Source organism: Eleutherodactylus coqui, chromosome 2 (assembly GCF_035609145.1).
Source record: "Eleutherodactylus coqui strain aEleCoq1 chromosome 2, aEleCoq1.hap1, whole genome shotgun sequence".
Classification (NCBI taxonomy): domain Eukaryota; kingdom Metazoa; phylum Chordata; class Amphibia; order Anura; family Eleutherodactylidae; genus Eleutherodactylus; species Eleutherodactylus coqui.
The window spans coordinates 277,607,898-277,634,261 of record NC_089838.1 but is presented as its reverse complement, the minus strand read 5'-3'; the positions used below and the strand labels follow the sequence as shown (position 1 = coordinate 277,634,261).

Below are 26,364 nucleotides of genomic sequence, written 5' to 3'. Positions count from 1 at the left end.
GGATCTCTGAATCAAAGAGCAGACTTCCTCAGCCGGGGGCGCTTAGACCCAGGAGAATGGTCCTTATCCCAGGAGGCGTTCCGGATAGTGACGGACAAATGGGGTCCCCCGCAAATAGACCTATTCGCGTCAAAACAAAACGCCAAGGTGACGAACTTCTTCTCCCTCAGACGGGAAGACCAACCGACAGCGGTGGACGCCCTCAGCCAGGACTGGGGAGGAGAGCTGGCGTACGCATTTCCCCCGATCCCACTAATCCCAAGGGTACTACAGTACTTCAGGTCACAACCGTGCACCCTGATCCTTGTGGCTCCCTTTTGGCCAAGAAGGAGCTGGTTCAGCCTCCTGAGAGACTTGAGCATCCAGGAGCCAGTTACCCTTCCGGCTCAGGAGAATCTCCTAACGCAGGGACCCCTGAACTACCCCGACGTAAGCAGACTTCATCTAACAGCTTGGTTACTGAAGAATCCATACTGAGGGGCAGGGGATTCTCAACCAAGGTAGTCAGAACGCTAATGGCAAGCAGGAAAGAGACTACCAACCGCATATACCAGAGAATCTGGAGGAGGTTTACCTCTTGGAGACAAGAGAGAGGCTCCTCAGGCAGCAGTGCGGACGTCCCTCTGATCCTGGACTTTCTACAGGACGGCCTGGATATGGGCCTCGCCCCAAGCACCCTAAGAGTCCAAACGGCAGCCCTTAGCGCCCTGTTTGACACTAAGTTATCCGGGGACAGGTGGATCAATAGATTCCTGGCAGCGGCAGATAGGCTTCGACCCAGGTCCACCAATATTTGCCCAGACTGGAACCTTAATTTAGTCTTGAGGGCCATGACAGGGGACCCCTTCGAACCAATGGAGGGGCTCTCATTAAAAATGCTCACAGTAAAAACTATCTTCCTAGTGGCAATTTCCTCAGCCAGGCGGGTCAGCGAGCTACAGGCCCTATCCATACGCCACCCGCTCCTCAAGATTACAGATACCAAGTTAGTCTTTAAAACAGACCCGACCTTTTTACCTAAGGTGGTATCCCCATTCCATAGGGCCCATGACATAATAATACCCTCGTTCTATAATCACCCAAAAGACGAGAGCGAGCGAACCCTAAGCTGTTTGGACGTCAGAAGAGCAGTCTTGACGTACATCGAGGCCACAGGCCCATGGAGGCAGGACGACAACCTGTTCGTCCAATATTCAGGCCCTAATAAGGGAAAGAAGGCAGCCAAAAGCTCTATAGCCAGGTGGATTCGCCTGGCCATTAGCGAGGCATATAAGGCTTTGGGGAAGGAGGCCCCCTCGGCTCTTAAAGCCCATTCCACAAGGGCAGTAGCGACCTCATGGGCCGAGCATGGCTCGGCATCAGTAGAGCAGATATGTAAGGCAGCAGTATGGAAAAAGCCCCATACTTTCGTCAAACACTACAGGGTAAAGGTGCAGCTAGACGAGGACATGTCCTTCGGTCGTAAGGTCCTCTCAGCGGCAATCCCACCCTAGAATTACTTTAGTTGATACGTCTCAGGTGGTGCTGTCGTGGAGACTCCCTGGGAAAGGTAGGATTATACCTACCCGATAATCAGGTTTCCAGGAGTCTCCACGACAGCACCCGTACATTCCCTCCCCAAGAAAGAATAATGTATATAGAAATAATTAAATAAATAAAAGATAATAAAATAAAAAGTATACCAGATAGGAAAAAATTTAAGTTAGCTCCTACCCCGGCAGTTTCGTTATAATACACTGAGGAGGGGAGGACGGGGGGGGAACTTTAACCTCTCGGTGTGTTCCTGTCCTATCAGGAGGAGGCGATCTCAGGTGGTGCTGTCGTGGAGACTCCTGGAAACCTGATTATCGGGTAGGTATAATCCTACCTTTCTGGCGTTGTCTTATTTTTATTTTTTTTCTGCCGACGTTCATCGTGCGAGGTAAAGAATGCATTACTTCGATAGATCAGACTTTTCTGGATGCGCCGACACCGAATATATATATTTTTATTTTATTATTTAGTTTCTTTTATTACAAATATGACAAAGGGAGGTGGGGGGCTGAACCTTTTATTTTTAAATAATGAGCATAAAGTTTTACTAATTATTAGTAAAACTTTATTCTTATCTTTACTTTACAGGAAAAAAAAGTCCCCACGGGGGACAACAACCTGCGATATCTTGATAGCTCCTGCAGTATGATGTAATGCCACAGCACAATCTCTTTTCATATAACGGCCATTTTCTGTGATTGCTTTTCATATATAAATCGCTGATACAGGCCGTCAAAAGGCGGATCAGTGGTCACTAAGGGGTTAAGGCGTTAATGCCTTTTACAGCACTCCGATAACCTGCAGGAATATTATCTGACTGCTGTAAAACACCAGAGATGGGAGTCAGTTTTTCAGTTTCAGTAGCAACTAATGCAGAGAAAATGTCTTCATGCTTCACGGCAAATGCATCACTTTATATATATTTTTAGACTGAACATTACCCCTTTTTATATCCACAGTCGTAATGCTATTTAAAGGAGACCTCTAGTGGCCGCAGTGCAGATTACGTGTTGGAGAACCTGCCAAGTCCACATCTGGCAGCCCAGATAGTCTCTCGGTTATGTTTTCTTCTGTAACAGATTTCTCCTGATTATGCTGTTTGTTTATGAATTGGTTTACTAGATAGTAGAACTGATCTCTATTAACCCCTTCATGACATGGCCTATTTTGGGCTTAAGGACGCAACAATTTTTGGCGGATTTTCTTCTCCATTTATCAAAAGCCATAACTTTTTTATTTTTCCGTCGACGCGGCCGTATGAGGGCTTGTTTTTTGCGTGGCGAACTGTAGTTTTTATCTGCGTCATTTTTGGGTACATTAACTATATTGTAAAATTTTTTTTTTTTTATGATAGCAGGGAGAGAAAACGCATCAATTCTGCCATAGATTGTTTTATTTTTTTTTTTTACAGCGTTAATCATGCAGCATAAATAAGACATTCCATTTTTTCTGCGGACTGGTACGGTTACAACGATACCAAAATTCTCACATTTTTTTTAGGTTTTTCCACTTTTCTGCAATAAAAACCCTTTTTTTGGAAATCTTTTTTTTTTTTCTAAATCGCTGCATTCAAAGTCCTGTAACTTTTTTATTTTTTGATGTACGGAGCTCTATGAGGGCTTATTTTTTGCGAGACGAGCTGTAGTTTTTGGGGTACATATGGCTTTTTGATCACTTTTATTGCGTTTTTAGTGAGGCAAAATGCTAAAAATTAGCATTTTGCCTCCGTTTTTTAGTGTTTTTTTTTAAAGGCTTTTTTCCGTGCACAGTCAAAAGCATGTGCAACTTATTGTACGCGTCGTTACGGACACGACAATACCAAATATGTGGGGGTTTATTTTTTTTTTTACGCTAATCTGAGAAAAAGCATAAAGAAATGGGTTTTTTAACTCTTTTTGACATTTTTTTAATTAACTTTTTTAATCTTTGTTTTGTTTACACAATATGAGTCCCTCTGAGGGACTTTGACCAGTGCCCTGATGATCGCTGTCATAAGGCATGGCAGAGCTACTGCTCTGCCATGCCTTATCGCTTATACAGCGATCTCAGGCACTGGTAATACAGGATGCCAGTGTCTGGCGTCCTGTTACCATGGCGACAGGCCGGGCGCGAGAGCCGGCCGGAGACACAGAGGGAGCCGCGCTCCCTCTGTGGACTCTTTCCCTGCCGCGATCTACTTAGATCGCGGCAGGGAAGGGGTTAACAGCGGGGGGCGCATCTCCGATGCCCTCCCGCTGTTGCAGCGGGACGCCGGCTGTGACTGACAGCCGGCTCCCGCTGCGGGATAGCGCGGGATCACATATGATCTCGTGCTATCTCTAGGACGTAAGTTTACGTCCTGTTGCGGGAAGTACCAGGCTGCCAGGACGTAAACTTACGCCCTGTAGCGGGAACGGGTTAATATTGTAGTGTTGCCTTATTAATTCTGTATTAACTGAGTATTATGTATATTTTTGCTTGTAGAACCTAAATTGTTCTCGTACTTGAACTCTTTAAAGGGATTGTCTCGCGGCAAAGATCAAAATTTTACCTTACCCCATTCCCCCTGTCACCCCCCTGGCATAAAATAGCAAATTAAAGCGGTTTTTAAGCCGCTTGCTACTCACGATCCGACGAAATATGAAGTTTAAAAAATCTTCTGCCTAAGATGGCCGCCGGTCCTTTCCCAGGGATGCACTGCGGTTTTCTCCCATGGTGCACCGCGGGTCTTCTCCCATGGTGCACCATGGGCTCTGTGCGTTCCATTGCCGATTCCAGCCTCCTGATTGTCTGGAATCGGCACACGTGACGGGGCGGAGCTACGCGATGACGCGTAGAAGGGGGCGGAGCCAGAACGCCGCTCGTGCCCGGACCGAGCAGAAGGGGAGAAGACCCTTCTGCGCAAGCGCGTCTAAAAGCGCCAGAAGACATTAGAATTAGACGGATCCATGGCGACGGGGACGCCAGCAACGGAGCAGGTAAGTGAATAACTTCTGTATGGCTCATATTTAATGCACGATGTATATTACAAAGTGCATTAATATGGCCATACAGAAGTGTAGAACCTCACTTGCTGCCGCGAGACAACCCCTTTAAGGACACGGCCTTTTTCTTTTCAATTTCTCCTCACGATTTTCAAAAAAGTCAAACTCCTGTCATTTTTAGTTGACGTCGCTGTCTGAGGGCTTGTATTTTACCGGACATGTTGTATTTTTCCGTGATATTCTTTAGTATACCGTATAATTTACTGAAAAACATTTAAAATATTTCTAAGTGGAGTTAAATGGAAAAAAGAAAAAAAAAGCAATTTCTCCATCACTACAGGGTATTTTATTTGGGGTGTACACACTGTGTCAAACTTTATTCTGGGGGTCAGTACGATCACGATACCAAATGTATTTAGTTGTTTGTTTTTCTTCTGCTAACCTTGATAGCTTGGCTCTTTTATGGAAATGGCAGTACTAATTTATTTATTTATTTTTTAAACTTTTTAGCATTTTTTTTTTCTATTAATATATATAATAAAAGTTTCATATTCCAATTATTTTTTGATAAGCCCCATATAGTTACTTCTAAAAGTACCCATATGGGGCTTGAACTTGCAATTATTTGATCTCTTACACTATATACTGCAATATTTCAGTATTGCAGTATGTGATTTTTCTGCCGACGTTCTATTAGGACAGGCCACGGGCCCATCCTAACAGGCAAAGAAACATGGCAGACCTAGGGGCCTTTCAGAATTGACAACAGCATTTAAAGGGTTAACAGCCACAATTAGCCTATACCCTCCATATTTAAAGCGGGATCAGATCTCTATTCCACTCCATACAAACCCCGATGTGACGGAGGTCGTACATGAACACCCAAAAGCATCAAAGGGTTAACAAATGACTTTCCTTTCAATTCCAATCTGCTCCTAGATTGATCAGGGTAATTGGCAAGCAGAAGTATTCTGTAATCATACAAGAGACTGGTAAGTCTTGTGGAAGCTTCCGATTACCGTCCACGTTCCTAAGATGTTAAGGCAGCAAACCTGTTTGGGTATCCTACAAGGTGATGGTTCTGGGAGGAGGTGGTGTCCAGACATTTCGGCTTCCGCTAGTCTTATTGACGGTCCGTCGACGTTTCCATTATTTTTACAGCAAGAATAAGTGCAGCACTTCTAAAAGCAATGTGCTGGCACTGACCTGTGTAAGCAAAGGATGGCTTGCATTGGTGGTCTGTCAGTGTCTGGGACCTAGAGCGTCACTCTTAGTTATGGGGTCCATTGCAGAAGTATAAGCATGATTATTATCTCTTCCTGCAGAAGACCGTCTGGATGTATCCCTTCCAAATACACAGCATTTCTCTCTCCACGTTTGCCTCGCTCATTGGTCCATTTGGAGGATTCTTTGCCAGTGGATTTAAGAGAGCTTTCAAAATCAAAGTAACTATTCTGTTTACCTGTTTTATGGGAATGACGTACCCGCGGGAGCAATGCATGACAATAGTGGGGTCATTTCAGTCCTGTCATCTACTTACTTAAAGAAGCATGCCCCTGAAAGCACATTTTTCCATCCTTCACCTGATTGCCTTTCACACTTTGGCAATCTTGTATGTATATTGTACTATCTTCCATGTAGTGCAGCCTCCTGTTTGATACTTATCATGCACCATGTTGAGGTTAGTTTCCCTTTCACATCCATCCCACTATGCATTAGCTTGTGGCTATACCGTTTGTGGATACTTAATTGTTAAATTCTGCATTTACTTAAGTAAGCTAAAGACAGTAGGTATAAAGTCAGGAGGCTGAGCTGTGATCTGCTCTATTATAACTGTGTGACGGGAGCCTCTAATCACCAGCAGTAATTTTGATAAGAGGAATCTGTGTCCCTGAAAACAGCATGCGTGGTACAGGCCATCACACAGGAAGTTCTAGTATTGACCCTCTTCAGAGGACATTAAAAATTAGAAACCTTCAGGGAAGTAATCATAAGATCACATGACCCAACTTAGGGGAGTTTTTTTCCAGAAAGGAATGGATAATAAAATAACATAAGGCTACTTGCACACTTGCGATTTAAAAGTTGCGCAGCTTGCATCGAACAGCACTCTGAGATCCCGTCTAACACCGGGGGGAAAAAAACTGTGCATACCGATTCAAAGGAATGGGTCCCATTTCTGTCTGATCATCGGAAGTTTTTTTGGAAAGTAAATAGGACAGAGAAAAACGTCCGTGTGTAAGTAGCCTTAGACTAGCTGATTTATTTATACTGGGTGGGGGAGGGGCTACATAGCTAATATAAAAAGAAAAAAAGCAGGGGAGTGCTCCTTTAATATTAGAACTTTATCTTAATCCAAAGCATTGAAGGCTCATTTTGTTCTCCTTCATGTTCATACTACCACAGCTTCTTATATTGCTTTCTTTCTACAGGATTTTGCCAACACAATTCCAGGTCATGGAGGCATCATGGATAGGTTTGACTGTCAATATTTGATGGCCACTTTTGTGAACGTATACATCGCCAGCTTCATCAGGTTGGTTAAGAATGGATGTCTCTGGCCTCTACCTGCTGCTTATTGTGAGAAAACCAACTTTGCCAATCATCTTGATCAAAAAGATCCTGTTCTTTTTTTTTTCTTACACAGCTGCAATGCAGACCTATGTGTTTCCATGGTAGCAGACTACAAACAAAACGTAGTGTAGTCTGATCCTGTAGTTAGAGTCCTTTCGTTCTGTCCCATTCTTCTTGCTAACACACATTTGGTACATTGGGCCTCAGTGGTAGCAAGGATTGTATAATACGTCCTGTCGTCCCCATCTACAGATGAGTGTATGCGCTGGTAACTGCTCACTAGATCCCTGTTAGTGGTTATCTGCATACAAGAACGTACATTATATCTTCTCCGTATACCCTCTACCACAGGGAATGCAGTGTCCTAATCGGTGTCACAAGCTTCCCATGGCAGCTGGCCAAGTGTAGCAGCAGCTGCCTCTGCATCTGGGGACACATCACAAAATATGAGTCCCGTGTTTAGAGGCTTTTACTGACAGGAACTGTTGATTTCAGTTACTCGACAAGGTTCAGCTGGCATGACAGCCAAAAACGACATGATTGCATCATGTACACCAATGCTGAACGAGAATAAGCTTTAACATTACATAGAATATGAAGATCGCGTCTTGTTACTTGTATAGCGCCAACTTATTCCGCAGCGCGTTCAAGTAATTTATTATTCTCCCACCAAGCTGGATACTCATTTGACCTCAGAGGAATGGAAGGATTCAACCTCGAGTCGGCTACCTGAACCATGTGGGGATTGAACCTTCAGGTTATGAGCGAGAGCTTAGGACTGCATTTCTGCTGCATTACCACTCTGCACCACACGAGGCTCTCTTTAGTCATCCTCTTTAACAGCTGCCAAGTGTAGGAAGCTTTATGGTCATTTTCTGCTATTTGCTAAGTTATTTTTCTCTTCTTTTTCAGGGGACCTAACCCAAGTAAACTAATCCAGCAATTCTTAACTTTGCGTCCCGATCAACAAATTCACATCTTCAACACACTGAAAGCACATCTAACGGAAAGGGGGATGCTGGGAAATGGCGAGGGTGTGTAAAATAGCTGTATTACCCTGTCTGGGCTTAAACACCTCCTACCTGGCGCATGTGGGTTCACTGTCCAACAATGCTGTTCCAGCCCTTCCCAAAGAGGACTCCTTAACCCCTCCGCTGCCAGAGAAAGTTCCAAAAGCCCCTTGCGCCTTTAGTAAACATTTGTGCGATGTCCCATTTTGTCTGTATTTTTGTTCACATCCTGTTTACATATAATTTCTAAAGACGAAGCCTTTTACCAACAGCAGTGCCCATAATAGGGGGCAGCCTGTAGAAGGTAGGGCTGTGAAAGTGGAGTACAGAAAAGCTTCCACAGTTCCTGAAATCTACAGAGAAGACAATAGAATAATCAGAGGGGGTTTCCAAATGTATACTTGCTGCTTTTACTAACAGATTCAGGGATTTACATATCCAGCTTCCTTCTTTACAAATACAGTGATATAGGCAAGAGGTGAATATGACACATAATGATTCCCCAAATGCCACTGCATTGTTCCCCAGTGCAACTAGTTTACATGAAGATCAGATGGTCCTGGGAATCCTCGTGTTCACATGCTGATGAAACCAATTAGTGTTGACTCGTTACTACCCTGGAACTTGTCACACTGCCACCCTCACCATTTGTCACTGAGTAATAAGATTGGTTTAATTATACGAGAAGCCAAAAGAGAATCCTCTCTTCCCCACCCGACCGGTTTTACAGGAGAAGAGTAGGGATACATTTCTATACCCTCATTGCAGCCAAAACTCCCAGCCCCATCATGGGTTTCATAGCCCCGAGTATCAGCATCACAGGGCTGTACTACACTGTCAATTTGGGTCTTACTGATGTGAAGGGATGCGCCTGCACTATAGATATGCAATATTGGCCTAGTGTGTGTGTAACATTGCCATTTTCTTAAAGGGGTATTCCCATCTAAGACTTTCATAGCATATCCACAGGATAAGTCATAGAAGTCTGATTAGATGCACTTCCCACCTCTGGGGCTGTTTTTTAGTCATGGCGTACACTACCCCTGGGATGACTGTACACAGTGGTCAGAACTTGCAGAAACATCCGAGCGGACTTTGCTATGCTGTTGCCATAACTCCCATACAAGTGAATGGGAGTTACACAAATGGAGTATCGCATAGAGTTGCACTATTTCCGCAGTTCGGGTTTTATGAAAGCCGTATAGCGAATCCTCTTGGCTGTTTCCGTAAGTCCCGACTGCTTTCGGCCACTGGGTTCAGCCGGTAGTGGTTGCAATCTTCCATAAAAGTTTTAAATGCATGTTTGCTAAAAGGAACCTCTGTAATAAAAGGAGTACTCCTCTGGGAGTCCGTAAGTGAGGGCAGCAATTTGGTAAAAGCAGCAGGTAGCATGTAGAGATCAATAAGCCGGTCATCCTCTGGAGTTCTTTGAGGAACTGCTGTTTTTCTTTGTTCCACTTTCCTTCTTGCCCCTAGAGACGGGAAATGGTTGGTCACACTGTATTTTTAGTATTTTATTCTCGGCACAGATGCAGTCATGACTGTCACTTCTCACACTGTTTTAGCCTCTGTGTATATTTGCATTTTATAAGTGTTACATCTGATTTAATTTATGTCTTTGTTATAAAGGTCTGGTTATTTAGAAATCGTGTTTTTCTCTGATGTTGAAAATGCACCACCTGCTCTGGTTTCCCATTAGCATCTACTGTATATATGATATGGCCTAGGTCTGCCACCATCTGCTCTGCAAGGACTGAAGCATAGACACAACACTTATGACTTATTCTACATCCTTCTGCGGTTTTTTGATTATATTCTCGTGTGTCCAGTTCCTTTTAAAACTTTCTACTATGAAATTACCTTTACCTCAGTTTAAAAGGGGGGTAATATAAAACCTACTTAACCCTTTGCAATCCAATTTTGGTTTCAGGGTTTCCTAGGGGGCTTTCTCCTCCTGCCATTATACAATGGCGCCATCTGCTGACTAGAGCTAGTACTGCGGTATGTGACATGCTGCAGAGGCCCCCGACAACAGAGTGGCCTTTTAATCTACAGTAAGAATACCCTGCCGGACGTCTTCCGACATTGGAGATGTACAGCCTTTAGTCAGAATGTCTTTAGACGTCAGACAGTGGATTGGAAAGGGTTAAGGCTATTTTTTATTTAAAGGGAAAGTATGCAATTGGGGGAAAAAAAACATGCTTGCTTTTTTTCCCAGAAATGGTTCCACATGTGAATGGACGGGGTCTTGCATTGTAGCCGAGCTGCATTTAAGTGAATGGGGCTGCAATACCAGTCATAGACCAACGGACAAGACAGTAGTGCTGTGTTTGAAGAAAGCAGTCATGTTTTTCTCCTCTCATACAATCCCCTTTTATGTTTGCTTTACTCATTTATATAGTTTTTAATATCCGTAAACTAATGCACTAAGTTCCTAATTTTGCCTCTGCTACTGTTGGGCCTGTAAGTGCTGATTTCCAAGTTTGGAAGGGAATGACGAAAATCCCATTTTGCTTACCTGTAAATCTAGACATCCTTAAGGATCCACAGACAAGGTTTTATATATACTGTGCCTCTAATATTTGCACGTGTGAACCATAATAGAAAGTATTGGGTTAAGATCAATGATATTTATGTTAATGATCTGTATGTTCTTTTAGTATTATAGGTTTGTATGGCACCTTCTATTTAATAGCCTTCTATAGAAGTTACAACAGAGTGGGTGTCCAGTGCGTCAATTGGAGCTCTCTGAGATATTCATGTTTTCAACATTTCTCAAGTATGTATGGTTGATATTGCCTTCTGAAAGCCTGGTTAATACTAGTCGGTAATGTAAAGGGGTTATCCCATATTCTCAATGACCTATTAGGCTCTGACAACCTTATGGCCCATCGCTATTGGCTACATGCAAATGCCTTGGGGTGATGTATGGTGTGAAGGTCTTTTCATTGCACGGGCACCATGTAACGCTGCCTGCAGCTTGTCCCAGTGATAACAGCCGACTGGAAATCACCAGATCTAACCGTTAATTAAAGGGATTGTTGCATGAATAAGCCTTGTTTGTATAATAATGAACCCAGCCAACACTATCCTGTTATGTTAGACCCCATTTACACTAAAAGATGATCGCTCAAAAATCGCTCAAACGACAGTTTGAACGTCAGTTTTGAGTGATAATCTTTACATAGTCTATAGTAGCTAAGTAGCTACTTAAGAGCTATGAAGGCGGAGCGAGACACTGCCCGCTATCACTCGGGGAACAATACAGCTGTTCTGCATAAGCAAACAGCTGTATTGTTCTCTGCGATTACAGCTCCCATCCTGCTGTGAACTACCAGCGGTACACGAGCTGAAAGAATCTTATCAGCACTGCCGACTGTGATAATAGCCTCCACCGCTGATAAGAGTTCATCATTCAACTCTAGAAAACTAGAATTGATTGAGGAACAAATCGTGCACAAAAACTGCACGATGTCCGTGCATTTAGACACAACTGCTTTGAGCGAATTTCGAGCGAGAATCGTTTTTTAAATGGGCCTTTACGTATGTAGATGCAGGTGACGTGTTCAGGCCATATACGTAGGACACCACCAGCTGATCTTACAAATAGTAAAGTATGTATCTGTGTGAAGTCTAACTGGTCAGAACTGCGCAGATCCGTTGTAGTATTTCTAATGTATGGAGAACTTGCCAAAAATCAAGATTAGGGAATTTTAAACTGCTTTTACTAGTTTTACTTCATTTTAACAGTGCATTCTGTGCTATGTACATATCGGACTCTGTTACATGTAATGTCAGCTTATTTTCATCATGTGCAATTCATTGCGGAATCTTTAATCGTTTACACTTATTTAAAGGGTAGTCTCAAGATATAAACTTATCCCCCTAGCCATAGGATAAGGGGGTGTCTAATCAGTGCATATTTGGCCGTTGTGACCCCCACCAATCAGAAAAATGGGGGGAGTCTGTCCCTTTGTATGAAAGCAGTGGCGGGTTGGGCATGCACGCTGCTGTTCTGTTAATCTTTACTGGACTGCCTGAGATGGCACAGATGATTGGAACAGCTGCACTCATTTTTGGTACTGATTCATTCATATGGATAAGTGGGGCCCCCATTCTTGTGATCAAGAGGTGTCACAGCAGTTGGGAACCGACCAGTCAGACACATCCTCTACCCATAGGGGGGGGGGGGGGGGGTTATATCTTAAAACATCCACTCCAAAATTACCCCCCCAGGTTTCTTGAAGTTTTGCCTTTTCAGGTTATTCTGCCAAGCCCCTCCAAAAATGTATTACGCAAGAGATCACCTACCCTAGTTACCCATGCTCTGGAGTTGCAGCTGTCCTCCCTTTTGATCCCCTTCTAGTGAATATGAGTGACTCAGATTTCCTACTTATTACGTTGGCGGGCAGTGCACTAAGTTCTTCATAAAGAAATATGAAGTCCTCTCTATCTATCTAAATCCGATGTAGAACTTTAGTTTCCCTTTAAATTATCATACGTAAAAAAGTAACTTAGGAACTTTTACATCACCGTTTATTTGTGAAGTTTCAGTAAAATTCGATTTTACAGCATTGAGGAAGACGTTGGTGATTGGTTTTGTCTTAAATGTCTTCAGATCCAATAACCGATAAATAGCTTAAACGTTCCTTCACTTATATTCTTGGTCATCTATATAGTTTTTGCCAATGATGGAGATGGATCTAAGCCTTGGGAAGTAACAGTTGTCTATTGGGAAAGGGTTTCTTGAGAAATATATGGAGGGAACATTAGTGGATCCCAAATGCTGCCATGTCAGTGAATCCTACAGGCCTAAAGTGAGGCTTCGCCTTTTTATGTCCTTTTTAAGGTTTTCAATGCCATGCGGATTTCTTAATGCTGCTTTAAAACACGCAGAACTCCTGCTTTCCTGATACAGTGCTCCAAATCCTCTGCACAGGCATAGATTTAAAGGGAACTTGTCATCATAAACTAAGTTATGTTGCTTATAGTTGATGTGATGTGTAGTCCGGGAAGCTGTGTCTCATATTCACCCGGTCCGCCGTTCCTGCAGCGTGACTCGGCAATGTCGGCACACGCCAACGTGACTTTTTTCAGAAAGTGGTGAATGTGCACTTCCATAGAGATGAGTACACCGTTTTCTGAAAAAAGTCACACTGGTGTCGTATGATGACATCTCTGGGGATACACTGCAGGAATGGAGGCCGGTTGTGTCTGAGACACAGCTCCCTGGACTCCAGGTCACCTGAACTATAAGGACCGTACATTGTATAATGGTGGTGACCGGTTCCCATTAAGTGCTCAGACTGTCCATGAGTTACCTGCACATGGCCTTGTTACGGCTCCATACTGTCTACTAGTTACACGTGTACGGGTCTGTACTGTGCCTTTAGGTGCCTCAGATTTTACACATGGGCATAGTTGAAATTATTATTATTGCCCTTTCTATAGAGGTATTCATTGTTAGTAATTTCTGGCATTTTGTTTGGAATTCAGCTCTGTGCTGTGATACATCTGTCTTTTGGCGGATACCACTGGCGCCTAAAAGGGGTCGTGCCCACATTTCAAGTTATACTCTATTTACAGTGTAGAGGATAACTTTCTGATAAGTGGAGTGTGAGGAGAAGGGGGGGGGGGGAGTTAGCACTCGGACTGCCACAATCCCTAGAATGGGGAGCCTGAGGGTCCCCCTGCATATTTCGATACTGCTGTATTCATGTAAGGACCTTTAGGGATCCTTGCTACTGGTGAAGGTTCCAGCAAAGTCTATTTAACGGTTGTGTTCTCACAACCCCCTTTAAGGACACCATTGACTTACAGTGAGGTCCATCGGGGTTCTGTCTTGATGTCCGTTGTTTTGACAGGAAGAATGGCGCTGCATGCAGCACTTTCCTTCCAGTTAGTTTTCTGACATTTACAATTGAGGCGCCGTCACAAATGTGAACAATAGCCCAAGTGGCCAGTCATGGGTTCACACTACATACAACCTGCAATGTCGGCAGATGTTGACGGTTTCAGTAAACAGGTAATGGCCTTTCGGTCACTTGACTTCTTGCTTTAGTGGTTTCTATTTGTAGATTACGTATAATGTTACATATATTCATCCTATAAAGTCACAAATCCTATATTTTTGTAAAGAATGTAAGCTGGTGCCGCAGATGCTTCCATCTTTCTATTGTATGTCTACTACCACTATAGTGTACACTGTAACAGAACCTCTGAGATTTTGTCCTGTCAATGTTATCTTTTGCCTGATTTTACATACATTGTACATTTCTGTTTTCTGGTCATTTCATTTCAGATGGGTTGCCTTGTATTTGTGCTGATTTTCCGCTATGGCCATTTCACTTTACATGGCTGAAGGTAAAATGTCCAGCTGCTTGTAGGATTTGTCCTGTACGGTCATGTCCACACCCCATAGCAGAATGGGGTGTGGACATGACCAGATGTCTCCTAAGATTGCCCATTGACTTCTATTTAGCCATCTTGTTAGAAGTGGAGTAAATTTAACAGGGTAATCGGACACTTAAAGCAGTTGTCCAGTTGTAAGCTATTGATGACCTATCAGTAGTAGATTGTTGGAGGTTCGTTACTGGGGACCTCAATCAATCAACTGTTTGCTGGCTCGGTGCACTGAGCTGTTTTCTGCAGGAAGCGGGCAGCTCCATTCACTCTGCAGTGGCCAAGATTGGTATTGCTATTAATGGGTATAATACCAAGCCTAGCCAGTGCAGTAAGAACAGAGCTATCTGCTTCCTGCACAAATCAGCTCAGTGCATAAACACACCAAACTAGCCAACAACTGAACTGCAGGGGTCTCGGTGGACAGACCCCTAACGAGCTATTATTGATGGCCTATCCCACACATAGGCCATCAGTAGTTTACAACTGGACAACCCCTTTAAGTATTGATGATCTATCCTTAGGATGAATCATCCATATCAGATTGGTGAGGGAGGAGGAGCAGCAACAGCTGGTACCTCCACTGGTCAGCAATGAAGAGGCTGCGGTGCTCGGATTAATGCTGCAGCCTTGGTTTACCAGTGCTGTATATGGCAGCTGTGCTTGGTGTAGCAGCTTATCCCCATTCTGCAGCTAAGCCCAATTCAAATGAAAGGCAACTTGACTGTTGAAACTGACCTCACAGGGCGAAGATCTACAGCACTCACCCCAAGCAGCTGATTGATATGATTTTGATGATCTGTACTAAAGATAGGTCATCAGTATTTCAGTCCCAGAAAACCTTTAACCACTTGAAGACTGGACCTTTCCAGTTCACTGGTATGTAAAGGCTCTACATTTATAGCACATTGGTAATGAAGTGCAGGTTTGAAGGAAAATGGTCACCAGGTTAATGCTGCTCGAACCATGGGCATCCTGAATCTGGGTAAGATATGCCCATTCGGCTCATGTATGCTTTAGTCTGAAAGGCTGCTGCATTTCCGAAAGAACATACTTAGAATTTGGACTCGGAGTTCAGCTCTCAAGTTGAAGGGGCAGACTTTGTCGGCCTCTCCCAGCTTGTGTATAGAGAGTTGTCAGCCTTGATCACACGGGCATGAAGAGCCTAGTACAACCCGCTTCTATTGAATGGGAACGGAGTTCCAGCTGAAGTGCCAATGTTTTTTTGGGGAGGGCCGTATGGGCATACCTGTCCTGGGTTCATGTTGGCTGTGATTGTGGCAGCCTTTAGGGGTGCATTTATAATTGGCAGGTTTATTGCAGACATATCTGCTACTGAAGATGCCCCGTTCATCAGAGAGGGGTTGCTTTTACAGGCCCTCTCCAGATGACTATGATAGTGACACATTTTTGCATTGAAACTACTCTCAACTCCCACATTAACATTTGGTTTGGACGCATTGGTTACTTGTAATAAGCATGCTGGATATGACCATTCTGGCATTGGCTATCACAAGGAAATTGGACAGGTTACAAATCAACTTTATGTCGGGGACTGCTATAGACATTAGATTATTGGTTCCCATCAATATTGGAGTGATTTGACAAAACTTTGAAGTGTATGGCCAACTTTTATTGAGCGGGTCAGATCTTCTGCATCTGCAGACGGGGAATAGCTGGATGACCACAGATGCTTCACATAAGATGGACATTTTATATTCCAGGTGCCCCCAAAATTGTAAAGAGGTGATATATAACCAGGCTCTGAGGCAGATCAGGTGCTGTGCCCACAGGCCTGTGCTGGAATTACGCTATACAGTGTAGTTGTTGGAGTGACTATGTTGTGGCTCTGGTTGGAGTACATAGGCTTCATACCTCGCACACCTTGATGCATATAATGTGATATCTTTTTGTATCACTGTTTTAGTTTTCCCATTGCTACTGTGAATTGGAGGTGACGTAACAGGAATTTCTAGGGTTTTGCTGCTATATATATTTTTATTAACAAATGCTATGTTGGCATAGTATGCTTCCTTATCTGAAAGAGACTTTAGATGTCACTAGAGCTTTGTACTTCTATCCCTATGATTTTATAGGGAGCTGACCAACAAATGTTATCATTTTCTCTTGATCTGAAGTATAAGGCCCAATGTCCATGTTCGGATTTTATTTCTAAAATTCGCACGGGAGATCCGTGCGCCTTGCTGCCCATAGGGATGCATTAGCATCTGTAGGGCAGCTAAAAGCATGTGGATGTGATTTCTTCCCGGCGAAGAACGAGAAGAAATCACTGCGTGCTCCATTTTTCTGTGCGTCTCCCGTACGGACGGCTCCCTCGGCTTCCATTGTAGCCTATGGAAGCCGTCTGTATCCACGGCACACCCGCTGCTGTTTTTGTGCTGTGCCACGGATATGCGGGAGAGCGGGAGATTTAAAAGAGAAAGCCTATGCGTGGTGCATGCGCGGCACGCTGCCGGTGTGCCGAGCACCTCCGCTGGCCAGAAGAAAGAAGATCTGGCCTGCACAGAGGAGAGTCCCGCAGCGTCTGGAGAGGGTAAGAAAATGTATTTGCCCTCTCCATGGCCGTGGGCACAAACGGATTCCACTGCGGGACTCAGCAGTGGTATCCATGCGTGCCAGTGAACATGAGGCCTAAGGCGTCATTCACAAGTACTGGTCTTGTAGCTGCAGTTTTACACAAATCGCAGGGGAAAAAAAGTATCTTTTGTATATGAAACTCTCTGAAGTGTTCTGCTTTTAGTAAATAAGCTTATCTATGATATTTAAACACACTGCATTAATTCCTTACATTTCAAGATCTCTGCTTATAGTCATTGAATTGGAACCATTTGTCCTGATCATGTGGTGGTCACCACAGTACATGGCTCTTTCCAAGACACTGCTCTGAAAACTACCATAAGGCACGTGCAGATTTTTCATGTGGAGTCATCATTAAATTGATTTTTTTTTTTATTGCTTGCAGGAGATCGCAGATTGCGTTTTTTTTTCCCCCCCTGCGCATATGCACAGCGGATCATCCGCGTGGAAAAAATCTGCAATAAAATCCAGTCCACAGGTGTTAAATTAAGTGCGGACGCCCCATTCTTCTCTATGGGCAGATTGAACTGCGGTCAATTGCGCGTATTTTGAAATTCAATTTTCGGGACGCACATTGCATTGGTAGTCTAAGACACTGCATGCTGCTCTGATTGGCCAGCGGTGCTCATGTAAATGCACAGTATGCATCAGCTAGTCAGAGATGCAGTGCAGTCATCTTGGTTTGTCCTGAGACTGGGAGGTTCGCTTTAATTAGCATTTTAATTAAGGGCCTTTCATTGTTTGATGTCTTCAGCTCAGGGCACTTAGGGGGAATTCATTATGCCAAAACTGGTGTCATACCCAAGGAAAGTGAATGGAGTGGTAGTGTGCAGGTGTGATCACCACGCCATTCAGACTGGGGACTTGGGATCCCTTGTTCCTATGATTGGTGGAGGTCCCAGTAATTGCATCCTGGTGATCACACATTTATCACCTATGTTGTAGAGAACTGATTAATGTTGTTTATGGGCCAACAACAAGCCTTTTCTGTAAACTGACCCCATTAACAGAATCCAGCCTAAGACTGCCAATCACACTACAACAGTCCTTAAAGGAATTCTCCTGATTTTTCTAAGTAACATTAGTGTGCCTGTCATTTCACGTGACTTCAGAATAAGCTGCCGTGTATGTAGATGATAAGTAGCGCTATGGCTGGCATTATATGACTTGTATATGAGATTTTTTTTTACCAGTTCTCCCCTCTGCAGGCTCCATTTCTAACTTTTTCCATGAGCTAATGGGTGGATAATGGTAATGTGCATACAGTAGGTTATAGGTAGATTGCTAATGTCTCTATCAACTGCTGCCCTATGTATCACTGCGTGTGTAAAATATATATATATATATATATATATATATATATATATATATATATATATATATATATATATATATATATATATCCTTTCTGCATTTGATATTTTTTAATTAATGTTTTGGGTTTTTCAGTTTTTTTTTATTTGAATGGTTTTCCAGGGAGGCAAAATCCTTACTTGGACCCTGTGGTGTCAGAACCTCCACATCCTGCCCAGCTTCAAGACTGGATTCTGCTCATTTTAACTCTTTGCAATCCAATTTTGGATTCAGGGTTTCTTAGGGGATTTTCTCTTTCTGCTATTATACAATAGCTCCATCTGCTGGCTAGAACCAGTACTGCGGTGTGTGACATGGTGGAGAGTCCCCCCAACAACAGAGCGGCCAGTAATATACAGTAAGAATACCCTGCCGGACGTCTTCAGACATCAGAGCTGTACAGCCTTCAATAAGAATGTCTTTAGACGTCTGACTGTGTATTGGAAATGGTTAAAGGGGTTGTGGCAAGTTATAAAGCTATTCCCGATCCACATGATAGGGAATAACTTAATCATCATGGGGGTCCACCAGGTACGACCCCCAGAGTCCTGAGAAGAGAGGTCCAGTCATTCCCTTAGTGGGGTGGAGGCTGCCCAGGCGTGCTGCTGTTGCATTCACTTCAAGCGCTTAAGCACTGACATTGAAATGAATGAATGGAGCAGCAGCACGCCTGTTCAGCCTCCTTTCCACTTATTCGGACCCCCTCTCTCAGGATGGGCAGAGGTATCGGCAGTTGGGCCCCCACCTATCATAAAGTTATTCCCCTATTCTGTGGATAACTCCTTTAATAACTCCTTTAATAACTCCTTTAATAACTGACACCTGCTCTGTACCAGCAGGGACAGAGAAACCAGCCAACCCACAATCATGTGATGGGCACAGTGTCCCACTGTAACAGCCAGGGGGGAAGTGGAGGTTCTGACGCTGCAGGTTTGGGTAAGGATTCCGCCTTTGTGGACAACCCCTTTTAAGATCCAACCAATCCTAAAATTTGCAAACTTGGCATAGAGCAGGTAATGCTTTTCTGCTATGATGCAATCCCCCAACAATCGGCGCAAAGATCTTGTATGTCATGTTACAATGTGTCACCTGCTGATACCTGTATTACAATAATTAATCAGATTGGACAAAGTAGTGTAGTAGATGCTGTATACACACCTGCTTCATGCAGCCGCTTCGACTTGTATGTTGCTGGTAATTAGATGGCACTAATGTAATACTTATACAACACCATGAATGGGCATGAAAATTGGATTCAATGAGGCATATGGGGGTCAACTGCTTGTAAAAGTGGTAATGACTGGTACTGTGCTAGCATGGTATAAAGGGAGCCTGTCCTGAATTGGTAAGCACATCTTGTAATGTTAGAGCGGCGCATAGAGTTTGTAACAATCAGGAGGAGATAAGAAATGGGTGCATCCAGCTGAGCCTTCGGAGACAAGTGGGCTTTTTTTTTTTTTTTTTTTGAGTGCAAAGCAAAATGCCAACTTTGATGTTAGAGATGGGAGAGTTCACATGGCAGAACTCCTTGTAGCCCTGACTCTGTGTTAAAGTAATCGGAGGTGTAGGGCAATTCGTCTGGTGCCTTGACTGGCGTTCCACTCCACACCATTTACTGGTGCATTTGGGATCACTAGATCAACTTTCTAAGATGTAGTTATAGATGCCCAAATTTAAAGGGACCATTTCCAAATGAGGGTAGATTCACACATTGCATGAAAATACACCACAAATCTACCACAAATCTGCATGCCTTACTTGTTGCTGAAAGTGCGCAGGCTCTTCTCTCTGTAGTGCATAGGGCGACATCCACACCAAAATCCACAGGGATTTAGTCTGTGTTGCATTTTTCTGCCATGTGTGATTCTAGCCTTAGGGCTTCTACCCACTAGCATTTTTTAATGCTGCAAGATCACTGCACTTTTTAATGCTAATGTCAATGGGACTTTCTAATGTTAACATCGCAGAAGCACAAACGTGTTTTTTTTTTTTTTTTTTTTGGTGCGCTGCGATTTTTATCATTAGAAAGTCCCATTGACATTTGCATTAAAAAATGCAGCGATATCACAGCTTTAAAAAACCGCCATTGTGTAGAAGCCAAACAGAAGCTAACATCTGGCATTGTATCTTCAGCACCACAGCCGCGTTGTGCAGTTTTGAGTCGAAAACCGACCTGATTGACTACATTGCTTCAGTTCTGATTCACCAGATGAAACCCACTGATCACCCCTCATGCCAATATAGCAGTTTAACAGTTGGGTTGGAGCACTAAATGTGTAGGTCAACTATTTGCTGTGGTCGCCTACACAAAGTAAGGAGATCCGTCAGAGCGCTTTTCAGAAGAGCGGACTGTCTGGGTATCTGGTTCAGTGGGAACAGCAGAGGTGACCAAGTATTGGCGCTAGAGATGCAGCGAACGGCCTGAAGCAACGACACGCGTTTTAGAAGTATATTCTAGATTTGTATTCCTTTGCAGTGCCGGCCTCTCTCTGTGCAGCCTCCTAGTGTTTAGCAATACGAGGTGTTTCTTCTTTGAACTGAATGTTCCCATGTGAATATAATGTATGTTTATTCTATTTATATACTTATGCAACTGAAAAAAATAAATGTCTACGACAAAAGTAATTTGTGGCCAATGAGTTATTCTTCTACGGGGATATTGTGTTGTGTTCTTCACGAGAATGCACAGCACACGGATGGCGGCGGGCTTCGGCTGCCCGGAAAATCGAACAGATACCACGTTTTGTTAAGAGATTGGACTCTGCATCTGTGTTTGTGGTTCCCCAATAGCAATGCAGCTGAACAGCAAGTGTTTATTAGAACATATGGTTAAAAACAGAGGAAGCTATCCAAAGAGGAAGTTGCTTGCATTGAAGCATCAAATTGACCAATCTGTCTTGGAAAGGACACATAGACTTTTTAATGCACAAGGCATCGGTGCAGCCCACATTCACTTGCCTCTCCTTAATACTTTTTGCCAATGACTGTAGCTCTTGGAGAAGTCATTTGTGGTGTTCTTCCCTTAAAACGTAGGCAGAGAGATGCTGATTGCTGCCAACACCTGGAGATGTCCTAGTGATTGAATTGACAAGTCTGTGCCAGCTGCAATCAACAATCCACTTGCGGTTTGCAGGGGAGAAACACTCATGTAATAGCAACCTTTAATATGCTATTCCACTGCACTAGTGACTGACGCCGGGACAATTAGGCACGAGTTACCTGGCTGCACTTGCCGGTTAAGCTTGCCAATTGTCTTGAAAACATGAGGAGGACATGAGGACCTCCAGCCGGAGGTTCTGTCGCAGATCTGGCTGCAAATGCCAGTAGAAAACTATGCATGCAGCACTTTTTCTTCCATCCCCAAACCAGGTGGCTGGGCTGAAAGCGGGCAGACCCCATTATAGCCTGGGGTCTGCCTGCCGCTGTGTGGTGGTTCTGTCCAGAGAAGGACCCAGTCGGCCACGGAGATTCCCCTTTCCTGCTCCCCATACGGAGCTAGGGGCCTTAAGGCCCATTTCCACTTAACTATTAACAGCAAGGGTCACTCTTCTCATCGATCCCTACTGTTGCAGTGGAAGTCGCCTATGAGTCACAGCCGGCTCCTTCTGTAAGTCTGAGCAATAATCGTTCAGTGTGAATGTGAAAAAAAATAGCTCACTTGTCATTTGCAGTTGTTTAAGCTGACTTTTCAGTCAGCTTAAAAAAGCTTGATAGCCCTCACTGGCTTATCATCCTTGGTAAACGCTCCCCGCTCAGTGCTTCCCATAGGGGGTGAAGCGCTAGACGAGAAGCCAGAGATGGGCCGGCAAGTCTTTCTGTTACAATGCTCCGCAGGAGCACTGACTACCTTAGCAGTGACGTCAGCACTTCTGCAGTCGTCCAAATGACTGTTGGCCCGTGTAAAAGAGCATTTAGTCATAGCTAATCAGTGATCTAACACATACATGTGTTTAACCTAATTGAAGAGGAGTATCCCCCCCGTATCACCTGGACTTCATAGATACATACTTATTGAGTACATAGAGAGTAGTGACACAGTGCCAATACAGTGAAGGAAATGCCAGGGGGCAGAAGTTGGCTGCAAGTTAAGATGACACAACTCTGCGCCGGCCAGATGTCTCCACGATTCAATACGTTACCAGCATTTCTTTGTGCAGATGAAGGTGCGATGGACAGGACTAGATAGATATCTATACACCCAACTTTGCTTTAGTATGTTGTCCTATACGTTGTGATGGACACCTGTCAATCCGGTGACATGTCGGTTACATTCTAGCACAAGTAATTGTAACAGTATTGTCACAATGTCCTCTTCTTCCAAGTACTTGAATGAATGTACACCAGTTAACATCTCTGCAGTTGCCATCTGCCTCAAGACTTTTATTAAAGACATGTGACTCATTCAGTTAATTGCTGCTTGCCAAAATATCCTGGGTGTGAGCCAGCAGGAAGCTCTTCTGTACAGATAAGTCTAATTAGTACATTTCCATTATTCTTTCTTTCCCTTTCAGCCCACACATTTGGATCTATTTTAGAATACACATAAATGTGAACCCTTCAGCTTAATAAGCCGATAACTGGCATAATGCTATTGTCATCATCTTGTACTATATCCTTGTTAGACACTGTAATGATAGAAAGGGCCACAAATCACTGCTGTAAGAACATTTACTATGGGCAAAGCCAACACTTCAAGCTTCCGGACCCCAATGCAAACTCTGTAACTGTACCCCCACCTACCCCGTGCCACTTACAGCATGCTATTAGGTTCTATTGAACCTAATAGCTCAATGCTCACGGTGCGGAATCCCACCGCGGAATTCCGCACCGTGAAATCTCCCGTCCTCATCCGTGGCATGCTCTATTTGCCATGGGTGTACGCGCAGACGGCTTCCATTGCAGTCAATGGAAGCCGTCTGTTCACGCTATCTTCTGCTGTTGCACAGCGGAAGATAGCGTGAAATCGCCTCTCCGCCTACCGCCGCTTCATATGACGCGGCCGGCCGCGTCATGTGACGCGGTGGGCGTGTCGTGACGGGGCCGGCGTGTCATGTGACATGGCCGGCGTGTCACATGGCACTGCGGCGCGTCACGCCAAAGCGTCATGCGGGGCCCAGGACGCCGGATCTGCAGGTAAGTATGGGGTCTCTGGGGGGGCGCCGTGACGGGCTCCGCCGCGGAATTTCCGCGGTGGAGCCAGTCACGGCCGTGTGCAGCCAGCCTAAATTTTAGCTTTGACAGTAGGATTTCCTACTGTCAAAGTTGCATCGCACCGCACGAAAATCGCGTTTTCATGCGATGCAACAGGGAGTAAGGCTCCATAGAGAAACATGGACTACAAAACCTCACGAGTCGTGTGCATATCACCGGACCCGTGAGGTTTTTGTGTAGTTTTGTAGCATGCTACAAAACATTGCATGTGTGAAGGAACCCATAGGAAAGCATGGGCTTCTCATACATGTGATTTTGTAGCCCGTGTGAACGAGGCCTGAACAATGATTCCAGTACAGTATGTTAGGGCTCCCCGTGTTCACGAACGTGATGAATGTAGTCAATGAAGCACATTCGTTTTCATTGGCCCCTCGCACACTATCTGTTTCTATTGCATATAATACGTGTAAAAAAAATGCAGCTTGTTCAATTTTACTGTGTATCATGCGTGAGCCCTATTGTTTTCTCTGGGCATGTAATAGACACTGTACATATGCAATTGCATTGCGTCTGTGCAGCATTTATACGTAATGTCGCTAAGAGACACCGGGACATTAATGTTGCATCGCACATGACGGCGTGCGTGAGATGCAACAGTGCAAAATAGCTGCCCTATGCAGCGATAGCCTGCTCACCGCCGGCCCCTATCCTGCTGAACGATGCCAGAGAATACCGCTGTCATGAAGGGGGGTACATGTCTCATCCATATGACTGCCAGGACCCAAAGAATCGCAGCAGAACATTGCATGAACTGGTTTGTGTTGTGTGGCCTAAAACAATGCGGTAAAAACGGCATGTGCTTTTGCCACGAGTTGCCGTGGTTTGGGGTTTGTCGTATGGCTTGGTCAGGAAATGCACTGTGTGCTTCACCTGTCCAGTCGAGACGGCTGAAAATCAGATTTCAAACCACAGCAAGTTGTGCACCCTAAGGCCTCATTGACATGAGTGCTGTTTTAGTGCAGTACAGGCACAGGTCTTCTGGATTTCCCCATAGGAGAGAGAGACTGACTGACTGACTATGGGGGATGAAAACATATCCCCATTGTGTTTCTCCTGGCTATGGGTTAACCCCCCATAGCTCCACGCTCTCGCCCTACTTAGTGGGTTTAACCCATAGCCCTGCTCTGCGGTTCCCCGAGGGATATCCCCATAGCGCAGAGAGAGGGGGCAGGGCTATAGGGCTTATCAAAGAGATTCCCCATACCAAATAGAGGGGTGGGCTAGAGGTGCATCCCTCTAGCTCCGACCCTCCTCCCACGCTCTCAAGGAATCCCTGTAACCCCACCCCTCTCTCTTCCTGCTATAGGGAAATCCCTTGTGGAGGAAGTCCCCTACTGCTGGGCACAGGACATTTACTTGGGGGGAGTCCCCTCATCCCTGTGGGACTAACAGGAGTTTAGAGCCGGACATTTAAAATATGCTTCTGGGCAGCAGGTTTTAAATGGCCGCCTGTAAGCAGTGGGGAATTCCCTTGGTCGGCAGAAATCTTTTCCTGCACAGGAGTTTCCATAGACTCCAGCTCCCATAGGAGTCTATGGAGACTCATGGGCAACTCGCACCAAAGATAGGTCAGGTCCTATCTTTTCTTGCAGCATGAACCTTAGATGTAGCCACACATGTCCTATCTTTGATTAGTGTGAGTTTTTAGCGCACTTTAAAATTCATTCATGTGAACGCTTCCATAGGAAACCATTGGTTCTTGTAGAAGCGCTCTTTTCACGTGCCTCTAATGTGCGAAAACAGCGCTCGTGTGAACGAGGCCTAAATCTGTGAAAACATACAGCTGGCTGAGGTAAGAGGCCACCTGCGCACTCCTCGGCTCTTACTTATTTTGGGTGGAAAAGCAATTTGTAGATTCCCTGGAATTACTCAAAACAAATGCATAAAAATGTCCCGTCATGACTATCTTATTAGCTCACGTTTCATTTTCAACAAATTGCTGAGTGTTTCACATCGGGAAGATCATTTGTAATCCTCTAAATATGTTTGTTGTTATAACATACACTTCTATGATATGCAGGGAAATCTTAATGTCTGACGAGGGCCAACACTGGACTGGAAAAGGTTGATGCTTTTGCCTCACCTAAGCTGTACAAATGAGGTATAGGATGGACCTGAGGTAGACACATAGGCCTCATTATTCTATATTATGGGGGTGCATTTGCAGAGATATGAACCATGTTGAGGGGTTGTGTGTCTGTTTTTTTTTTTTAAATACAATTCCTACTTTTGTTCTATTAGAAACCTCATGTCTTCCCTCTTGTGTTCATGCAGTTGAGTCTCAGCTGTCGTTTATAGTTACCGTACATTCAAACTCAAGCAGGAAAAGTTTGGATTTCTTTCCTCAGTTACATTATTACTGAAGCAGTTCTTCATCTTCAAAATCAAACTCACATTTCTAGCTTATAAAATGTTTGGCTGAAGCTTCTCGTCTGTCAGTTCTAATGGAGAAGTAATCATTTGGTGGTTCCAGTAATACTAGATCATGTTTCACACACCTAGATGTGAGCGAGATAAGAGGAAGGATCTCTCATTGTAATTGACTTCCAGAAAGGGAGGGAAGTCCTATATGAGTCAATGTGACTGATGTCTGAGTCTAAGGGCCCATTCAGATGGCCGTATATTCAGGCTATATTATATATGTGTATTCCACGCTCAGCACGTGGACCCGTTCTAGTCAGGCTATTGGCATGCCTATTCTGGCACATGGGTACAGTTTG

At 44.2% G+C, this 26,364-nt stretch overlaps 1 protein-coding gene across 1 annotated transcript in view; it reads left to right on the top strand.

Moving 5' to 3' along the window:
• CDS2 (CDP-diacylglycerol synthase 2) overlaps positions 1-9,726 on the top strand; it is a 65,343-nt gene extending 55,617 nt beyond the window's left edge. Inside the window, exons 11-13 of the mRNA XM_066593058.1 lie at positions 5,822-5,941; positions 6,929-7,032; positions 7,983-9,726. Of these exons, the coding sequence (XP_066449155.1) occupies positions 5,822-5,941; positions 6,929-7,032; positions 7,983-8,112 (354 nt within the window). The 3' untranslated portion in view covers positions 8,113-9,726. The remainder of the gene's footprint in view (positions 1-5,821; positions 5,942-6,928; positions 7,033-7,982) is intronic.
• Positions 9,727-26,364: the final 16,638 nt, after the last annotated feature.